The 9,783-nt window shown below is 42.2% G+C and overlaps 4 protein-coding genes across 4 annotated transcripts; all 4 read right to left on the bottom strand.

Moving 5' to 3' along the window:
* Positions 1–1,586: 1,586 nt before the first annotated feature.
* On the bottom strand, positions 1,587–2,842 carry PHALS_05384 (Calmodulin and related proteins (EF-Hand superfamily); the record flags this gene model as incomplete). Its single annotated transcript, XM_024722949.1, has 6 exons — positions 1,587–2,026; positions 2,096–2,153; positions 2,208–2,389; positions 2,450–2,572; positions 2,631–2,726; positions 2,788–2,842. The coding sequence occupies 6 exons, from the start codon at positions 2,840–2,842 to the stop codon at positions 1,587–1,589; spliced, it is 954 nt and encodes a 317-aa protein (XP_024573974.1).
* Positions 2,843–2,911: 69 nt separating this feature from the next.
* Positions 2,912–5,704, bottom strand: PHALS_05383 (cmgc srpk protein kinase; the record flags this gene model as incomplete). The annotated part of the gene is made up of 5 exons (XM_024722947.1): positions 2,912–2,924; positions 2,980–3,065; positions 3,205–3,869; positions 3,933–5,555; positions 5,665–5,704. The coding sequence occupies 5 exons, from the start codon at positions 5,702–5,704 to the stop codon at positions 2,912–2,914; spliced, it is 2,427 nt and encodes an 808-aa protein (XP_024573973.1).
* A 213-nt stretch (positions 5,705–5,917) lies between these two features.
* Positions 5,918–7,561, bottom strand: PHALS_05382 (uncharacterized protein; the record flags this gene model as incomplete). Its single annotated transcript, XM_024722946.1, has 3 exons — positions 5,918–7,365; positions 7,465–7,469; positions 7,542–7,561. The coding sequence occupies 3 exons, from the start codon at positions 7,559–7,561 to the stop codon at positions 5,918–5,920; spliced, it is 1,473 nt and encodes a 490-aa protein (XP_024573972.1).
* A 1,890-nt stretch (positions 7,562–9,451) lies between these two features.
* Positions 9,452–9,783, bottom strand: PHALS_05381 (uncharacterized protein; the record flags this gene model as incomplete). The annotated part of the gene is made up of 2 exons (XM_024722945.1): positions 9,452–9,679; positions 9,739–9,783. The coding sequence occupies 2 exons, from the start codon at positions 9,781–9,783 to the stop codon at positions 9,452–9,454; spliced, it is 273 nt and encodes a 90-aa protein (XP_024573971.1).

Here is a 9,783-nt window from a genome sequence, read left to right as displayed (position 1 = left end):
AGATATCTCAACATAAAAACTTTGGTTGGGCACAAAAACTGGGGAGCACTCACGGAGTGTTGTTTTGCGCCTAACAAAATTGACTCCAAAGGATTCCGGTTAAAATTCTCGTTATGTTTGCGAATTTTTCCAAACACGGGTTTTATTTTGAGACAGAGGGAGTACTTAGAACAAGTACGTGTTAGCAGATCGCAATCCGCTTACTCCAAAAGTAATTATTGCCTTACCCCAAGGCTAATTACTCGTCCGTTTAAAATCTAAACTGATTTTTATTTATTTTTTTCTGCCGCAAGGCCGCCTAATTTTAGATGTATAGATTTTCCTAAATATATATAGTAAAATCCAAATACATGCATAACTACTGGGCTACCTAGCCACATACCGTATTCTTGTTTGGGTGCAGTCACACCATGATGATCGTATTGAGCTAGTATAACTTTCCTTTCTAGCAATTCATCTACCCATCTCGTGTGACACAAACCCCTGTTACCAGGGTACGTGTAACCCCGTTACACCTCCTTCCTGAATTGGTTTTGGGGGACTGTCAACATGCATATTGTGAGGCCAAACTTCGACTCTCGGATGAACTAAACATTCGTTCAAGACATTTCAAAATGAGCAGACTGGTCGCGAGCACTACATGCAATATTGCAAGATTATTGAGCTTTAATCTGGTTGCTATATGAATTATGCATCAGGAAGAGTCCCACAGTGTCCGTCTCCCCGATTCGCTTGAAATGAAAATTTTATAAACCTGCTATATAGAAAATTCCACATAAGCCCACATTTACGGCTATTGGTCATGTATATGCTGTTATTGAAAGGACTGATGTAATTAACTAAGGTTTATTGCAAAAGGTGATACAAATAGAAAATATTCGCGAGATGTGATATAATTGTGTATAGACACCATTGTTATGAAAGATAGAGGGAAGGTCAACAGCAGAGTCTATCTTTCAGGCACATGCATTTAAAAATGGAGTGGATCATTTGTCCTCCATAATTCAGAAGCACATTACCACATCAAGTACCTGAAATTTTAATGATCTGTAGCTTTTTTAAACGATTTTATTGCAAAAGGTGATCCAAATAGAAAATATTCGCGAGATGTGATACAATTGTGATTTAAACCCATTGCTACACTCGGTAATTATACCAGGTCTCGTATTTTTCGTGTTTAAAACACGCTTGTATCACATCTCGCGAATATTTTCTATTTGTATCACCTTTTGCAATAAGCCCAATTAACTATTTAATATATTTTTTTGATTTTTGCGTTTAACTAATTTGAATCGCTCAAAACCGAGTCTGTGTAAGGCAAGCTGTCAATGCGACACACAACATTTTGGCGGCCTTCATTATTTGCGACCTGGTATATGCAAGATCGTAAAATCAATTAAGTCCAGCTTAAAGATTCATAATTGCAAGCCTAAGGAATTAGGTATGTATTGCTAAACGAGATTTTCTGATCAGAATTACGTAAATGGCTCATAAATTTTGGAGTGAAGCCACTGCTAGTGACTGATTGATAGAAACGTACGAACGAGAAGATTAATCAAGTTCAAAAATTTCGACAAATATTATAATCAGATAACCGGTGACGTAGATGAATGCTCGGGCGGAGATAAAGCCACTTTTTTTATACGACTTCCTCGCGCTTGAGGCGGAATTACATTCAATGCCCCCCGAGAAACAGTACGTTCTTTAGGTGCGAGACTCATTTTGATGTCCTGCATCTTTCGCGTGGCCTCAGCCACTTGCTTTGACTCAAGAACAGACTGAACATTGCGATTGCGTTGCATCAATCGCTTTGAATCCAAAGTACGCTGTTTCAAGTGTTCATTACGTCGACCATCAATGCGTTTTAAAAGTGCTTTCATCTCAGCTTGTTGCTGTTGTCGAAGTTTGGTCTCTTTGCGTGCAAACACCACAAGTAGCTCATCGCTTAGCTTGGACCGTTCGTCAGCTTCGACGTCATCGGCAAGTTGCTTCATCTTTTGCGCCTCTGTGTAGCTTTTCTGCTGTGCTAGACGATGCTGACGACGACGCCACTCAATAAGCTCCTTACTAAATTTTAACGGGCGCTTGTACGTACCATGCTGCAATTTCTCTTGATATGCTACAAGATCAGCTGCATGTCTTTCCGTCATCTGCTTCACGTACGTTTGAGCAATACGGTCGTACTCTTCCATGTACTTATCCCATACTCGATTAAAGTCATTTAATTGCATAACATGCGCCATCTGGACGTCCTGACGCTCGGCTATCTGACGCACTTTCAACGCTTTGGATTGCCTTTTAAATTCCTTTTGACGGAGAGTTGTAAGCTGTGAATCTGCACGCTGTGCTTCCAAATAATTTCCGTCTCCTTCACACTTTAAGCGATACTCTTCTAGAATGACGATAAAGTCCATAACTTTTGGGTCTGATTCAAGTCGAAGGCTAGCACCTTTTGTCAACGCTTGCTCCTTTTCTCGCTGTCGAAGTGCATTGCTCCGAAGAAGCGATGCAAGATCTTGAAAGCTTACCACGCCGCTATTATCCGTACAGTCGTCCAGCTCATTTAGAAGCTCTAATCACAACCACGCTCAATTTATAAAAAGCAGATCAAAAGACTATTTGTTCAAGACCTTCCGATGCATCTCGCCCAAGCTTTTCCAGTAGTTCTGGAATATGTAAAGTAGAGATAGAGCCTGATTCGTTTTCGTCGTATACATTAAAAACAGCTAAATCAAGACACGGCGTTGGTCAGTGTGCAAAATCTATCCAACAATTTTCCGAACAAACCTCGCAGTTCATTGAAGTCGTCAGCAATGAGTTCTGTAGAGTTTGTACCAGACATGGCGAAGTTTGAGAAGCTTCAGGACAAAGTAAATCGTGTTTACAATTCAAACTTTATAGCCTTCATCTATCATATCTCCTTGCTATTCTTGTCAATCGTGATGATCAAACTATGATCCAAAAATAACAGACACTCACCAAGAAACGCCAGTATCGAATAGCACCTCTCGCTCATCATTTCTCTCTACAATTCTACCTTTTCGTCCTGCTGCCTTGGTCATCAACTATGTGGGCAAGCCATGGGTGTGCTAAGCAATCTTTCGCTGTCGCGCGTTTCGATGGATCGTAACGTAGCATGGGACCAAGAAACGACGCTAGGCATTCGGCGTCATGGCGTGAAAAATGGTACTTTTCCACCAGCACCTGCTGCAAGCTCCAAAATTTGAGATTTCGGATGCGCTTGAGATCGCCCTTGCGATTAAAAAAATCTCGTAAACCACGCCGAGATCCTGAAAGCGATTTTGGCATGCGACCAAGCAGCTCAATCATTTGCGCTAAATGATCTTCATCACGATTAAAATTTCGTCCAGTTTTAGGATCAAAGAGGAGATCCCCTGTGAGCAGCTCAAACACAAAACATGCCATCGACCAGATGTCTGCTGACGTGTCGTAGCCTTTCTCCAAAATTACCTCCGGACATCGATAGTGACGCGTCTGAATATCGTTTGTAAAATGTTTCGAAATCCAGCAAGCATTGCCGAGATCACAAATTTTCGCGTCTAGTTTGTTTAGGTCAAACAGTTCGCTTTTTGCGAGTTTGTCAAAGTGGTTAGCCCAGGGGCTAAGTCGCAGCCGCAGCGGTTTAATTTGCGAAATATTTAATCCTACCAGAGAAAGCACGTTGACTCCTTGTATCACAGCGTCAATATCATCGCCATCTTTTCTAACTTTCGCGGTTGCCGCCTTCGCTGCACTCTGACTGTCGTGGGAACTTAATGTTTTGGGAAGATAGAATCCGGGAAGCGCTAGACCAGACGAAGTCGCAACTTTTATGAAATAGAGATCGTCAATACGACGTTCCAGGTAGTCTACAGAGCAAGAAGATTGTCAGTTAGGAAACGAAGTGATATGATGATAGGAGCTGAACGCACCAAGAATCGCATGTGTATATCGGGCATCAAATTCCAATCTCCAAAGTTGAGACTTTGCCACGGTCGACATGTTAGCTCTAGCTCGCGTGCCATCTTGACAGAGGTCTCGCAATTCTTCTACAATAGAGCTTGTTACATCGTCATCTACCTGGTTTAGGTACCTTAAAACAAAAGATGTCTCCACGACTTCATGTCCGTCATACTGCTTTTCATTTACCATTGACATATCGGTTGCTACTTTCAACGTGAATTCACGCTCCTTGCGTTTCGAGCCTGCAACACGACCTGGCGGAAGCAATATCATTACCCGTGCTGCAAACTCTGGAGGCAAATGTACCCAGTCTTTGTCTTCTTCACCACCATGCTGCTCGACTATATGGTACCACTTTCGTGATGTTTCAACCATGACGTCAGTTTTGGCGACGAAATTGTCTTTGAAAATATTTCTGATCGCGTTTGTATCGGTATCGGTGGAGACAGAGAGTCTCGACACATTATTGCTTAGCGCAACTACAGGACAATTGCTTGTGGTGAGTGTTGGGTGTGTTGTGCAGTCTAATCTACCAGGAGAAACAATATTGTCCACCGAACGTTCCCGATCGACAGCTCCGCCCTGTTTTTTCATCCTTTGCCGTTTCTTTTTAAGACGATTTTTAAGACGCTTTTTTTCTTCTTTCGACATCTTTGCTTCATCGACACATGAAACGTTCTTATCATCTCTACTGTTTAATACCATCATTTCCTCTGGACGCCGTGCAAGATGCATTGCTCGAAATGCCCCCCATTGTGATTTTTGAATCTTTGGCAGCTGCGGAATGTGATGAGAGAGCAAGACGTTCTCAGGTTTTAAATCCGTGTGAATAATCTGACACTTGTCATGTAAAAATGCTAGTCCTTCCAACACATCCCTTGTTAGGCGCTGGACTAATTGCATCGGTACTCCTCTGTAATTGTAGTACTTGATTAAAGTCAACAAGTTGTCTCCCATCATTTCAAACACCATGCACACGTGTACACCATTAGGTCCTTGATGTTTAAACGAATCAATCATACGAACCACTTTAATGGCTCTCTGTTCTTCAATCGAGTCATATGCCTCCTTAGCCGCCTGCACCGTGCAATCTAGTAGCTCAATCTCGTCGTTTGCTGCTTCTGTGTAGCGACGCGCGCTCCTCTGTACCTTCATAGCCACAAACGCATTCGTCTGTCTGTCTAGACACTTCCACACTGTAGAGAAATGTCCCCATCCGAGTTTCTCGACAACTTCAAACCTTGCGTTATAGATCTCGCCAACCATTACACTGTGATACCCTCCAGGTTTGTAGCTGCTTTCGCCTTCGTCCTCACTTTCAGAGGAATATTTATCCTCTTCGTACTCACCCTCAACCTCTTTTTCACTACTATATTCTTCATTACTACTTCCACTCAATGGCGAAAATGAGCGACGCGCTGTTGAATTAGAGCCTTCAACGCTATACGAATCAAATTCCTCGTCCACCGCTTCCAAGCTCGACGATGGTGTTAATACAGTAACACGAGCATTCACAGGTGCAGGTTTTGCTCGTCGTCCTTTTTTCTTGCGATTTCGAGTCTTCTTCGCGACAGACGGTTTCGTCGTAGCCGCTGCATTGCAAAGTATTGATTCAGAGATCAACGTTAGAAAAAGTAGTTTGAGGTATCAAAGAAGTTAATGTGTCATCATGAGAAACACCTGACGACGTAGATTACGTACTGCCATAGGTGCTGGTACCATGCGCATTAGTAGAGTCCATAGAATTGCGTGAAGGAGGAGCGGACGTAGCAAACAACGCGTGTTTAAACTACTCACAAATGGCAATTCGATACTTTATAAAACCTGCACTTTTTTATATACACATCCTCGACTTACAATAGTAATTTAGTCCTTCAAATAAGTTATCGTGACGCCCAGACTGGAACTGATTAGATAACGCCACACAGGACATACTGACATCCCTATACGATGCCTAGCTGTCAATGCCAAGATGCTTAAGATATTTAAAGCGAAGATCATGAGACGAACGAGCACGAGGTGGTACGAGCACGTGCTTCTGCGACAGTGTGAGAGTCGGCACTGACGATGTCACGCTAAAAGTACGACTGAGTGGCGGAGAGAGCCTTCGACGCGAGTCAGCTGCTGCTTGTGCCTCATCATCAGATTTTTGTTGCTGAATCACAATAGTGCGTTGTCTCGCTTCTTCACGCGCCATGGCTTCATTCTCCAAGAATTCATTATCAAGTTGCGCCTGATACTCCCGTTCCATCTCGTCATAGACAGCGTCCAGATTACGTTCAACCATGGCGACAAATTCGACACGAGTCGGCCACATACAATCGCGTTGTCGCTTAGAATAGTCACGATGCAGCGGAATATAAAAGAGCTCTGCCTCTTCATTAAAATGCACGCTCTTTTTTGCTGTAGAAGCAGTCGCGCTATAAGATGCAGCACCTGAACTTCGTGAGAGTGAAGATCGCAACTGCCTTGCACTGAAACTCCGCTCCTTGTCAATCAAATAGGACTTTTCATCGGCACATACAGCCGTAATAGGCGCATACCAGCTCGTGATAAATCGAAAGAATCCTTTTCCGCCATCATTTTGCTCCAAGTTGGCGTCATTCAGTTGCACCTTGAGACCTTCTCGTCGCTCCTTCTTACGCCCCGTACTTTTTTCCAAATCATTGCGTGATAAATTAAAGCCCAATTGACTCCAATATTGTCTTCTAATTGCTGCCGAGTCTTTTCGTAGCAAAGGAAAAGGATTTCCAAGCGTGGTATCGTCTGTTTGTACCAATTCATGCCGTTTCTCCTGCGCACTGCTAGGGCGACTGCTGCAAACAGGTGAAGTGTTACGCACTGCGCTATCAAGTGAATTCAGTGCCGGAGAGCTGCCGCTGCGGTGCGTTCGCACCATTATCGGGCTAAGCATCGATGGAAGGCTCTCTGCATCGCCACTTGCACCATTAAGTAAAACTTGTTTGCTTTTTGTCTTGTGTTGTACATTCCGTCGCGATCGTCGCCTGCGCTTTTCTTCCTCAACAGCCAAATCATCTACAGGACATACTTGAAGCCGCGAGGGCATGGGCTTCACTAAGAGTTTTTTTAAAGCGTTCTGTTCTGTAGTCTCCTCCTCATTCTCTTCAAACTCCAAGTCGTCGTCATCGGATGACAAGAGAATATGAGAGCCATAATCGTCATCCAAGACGTCAGAGCTCGAGTCCGAACTGGAGCTTGAGCTGAAGCGATCGCTGCTGCTCATAGTCGTGTCGCTTCTAATGCTGGCCTCTACAAGTGTCGTCGATTGGCTATTATTATGCTCGTTTCGTTTCTCGGCGTCAGTATTGTTCGTAATTGCTGCCTCCATTCGTTCATCGAACAAAGCAACGGGGAGTGATGATGTTTTGCTTTTGCTTGTACCTGCATTCAGCATATATGTGTCAAATTGCATTCTCGTTGATAACAGAGTAATCACTTCTTGCTTCAAAGGTTGTAGTGAAAAAATGCTTCGTGTGATACCTTTGCTTCAATCTTGCTTTCCTTCTCCCTTTTTTTACCAACAACGACGCTGGAGAAAGAAATTATCTGAATGTAACCGCCCGCAAAGACTAGGCATACATAAAATGATAAATTTCTAGTTTGTTTCTTTTGGGCGATTTTTTTAATATACGCGAGGGGTAGATACAAAAAAGATGTCAATGCAGCCCCAGATGTACTCGAACACATTTATAGAAATTCAAATGGCACGCACTTGCATTAGCAGAAGGAATTTTGGTGTGGAATGTCTGAACACATCTTGATGAGGGGAAATACGAAAGTCAAGATAAAAGTACTGGACATTTCCCCTCAATTGTGAATATAAGGTAAGGCAAGGTCACAGTACCCCAAACCCTTAGAAAAAATTATAGCAATCGACATTTTAAGAGAAATTGGTGTTCCCTGCAAAATCAAAGTAAGATACAAGAAAGCATGTTATTCTTGTTTGGAGTTTGCCCCATTTTTTTCACAATAAAATGTGTAAATTGTACTGTACACATTTAGCTAATGTTGTTCATCTATTGTACATGTATGACATATGATGATCCTGTGCACATGTGGTGTATTTAAACATGCTGTTTTGCAGAGCTTAGGTCTTCTTCAAGGGATTGAAAGACACAATTGCGGTCCTCCTTTACGAAAAATTGATCTCATTATATATATTATTAGTAAAGGGGGTCCGAAGAATTTGTATTTTTTTCACAGAATAGAAATTATGTAATGTTTTGCAAACGAAAACCTGAGTTACGTAAAGTGCACTGAATTTTATTTGTTGAACCATTAAAATCTATAAATCACAAAGTATGTTGTTACGGTGCATTTTTGAAGTAATTACGCAAGCATCTTAACTTGCTGTTCTAGCTTGCTTCACTACGAATTGATTGGTCTTGGCTTTCATAATGAAATGATAATGCGTAAACTCTGACTGATTGTCATCATGCATAAGGTTATGTCACCGACATCATTGTCAACTATCGACTCTATCAAGACAATATATAGCTTTAAATGGTGTATCTGCGGGAAAATGCAAATTAGGTCTCAACCTATCGCTAGGAATGAATTATAAGAATTGTGGCAGGCATAAAAGACACGTCAAAAAAGTCAGACATTAATCACAGGCCTTTTTACTGACTAATCAAGTGATCCAATCTGGTGTATCAAGTAGCGAAAACCTTTTTTTGCATGACGTCAATTATTCTTCACAATTATTTTCAAAGTACATTTTGGAGGAAGGCTTCACAATGCGAGAGCCAGGATTCATTAGCGTGCTTCGAGCAACTATATGAAACCACTGCGTCCTGATCTCTTCGATGTTATTGTGATAGTGTACAGGTAAGCGGTCTCTAATGCCCGTAACCTTCCTGTACGAGCATTAAGTGCACGCTATTGTTTAATTTGTTTTGATCAAAGACAGAATTCGCGATTGACAATGCCGCTAGTGTCGTGTATGTACGTAAAATATAAAATATTTAATCTTAAGGGGAAAATAAAAAAGTCTACTGATAAACAGAAAAATGAAAACAATAAACCAGATATTTGAAAAAAATAAAAATATACCACGTGTTTACTACATCAGGTATAGTTATTTAAATATATGTAAACATGTATACTTATTTGTAATTTGCAAGAATGTATGACAATAGTTTTCGCTTCATCACAGGTTTTGCTTTAATGACCCACATTTTTGCAACCACCGCATCTACGAACCTGTTTCTTTTTTAGCTGAGCGGCTGCCTGTTGTGACGGAATACGACTCTTGTGCAGAATTTCTTGCACCATTCGCTATGTTGTAAAATACCTTAAGACGTCGCAAAATTAGCTGTTTCGCATATGATGTCGCGAATTCATACTGCTGTACATCATTACCAAAATACTCGTTCTTGAGCCTCTTCAAAGCATTGACACCTATCATATACTCGGCAGATATTCTGTGAGCTTAAATAGTCTTTTGGACAGGGTGCTGCATGGGTTACCCAAACGGAATTCTCCTGGGTTTGGGTAATTTGCCAATACCCATGCGACCCGCTGCCCATGCAAGGTCGAACGCTGGAACCCTTGTAGTAAAAATGTTCATTCCTCCACCAACGAGACCGCAAACAGCTCGGACAACGAGAACAGGAATGCCAACTGCTCGTCGCAAACGGCCCGCTCCTACGCTACATTGACGCCAAGGTTCCCGTATCCAAACTGGCCAGGTCTATCGGCTCACAGGACCTGGGGCCACTGCTGACAATGCTGATGAAGAGGACGACCTACCAGTGCTATCAGATCAAGCCCAGGTTGAGAACGATGGCGGTTCAT

This window comes from Plasmopara halstedii (assembly GCF_900000015.1).
Source record: "Plasmopara halstedii genome assembly, contig: Scaffold_289, whole genome shotgun sequence".
Lineage (NCBI taxonomy): Eukaryota > Oomycota > Peronosporomycetes > Peronosporales > Peronosporaceae > Plasmopara > Plasmopara halstedii.
Note: the sequence above shows the minus strand (reverse complement) of the source record. Positions and strands in the feature narration are given on the sequence as shown.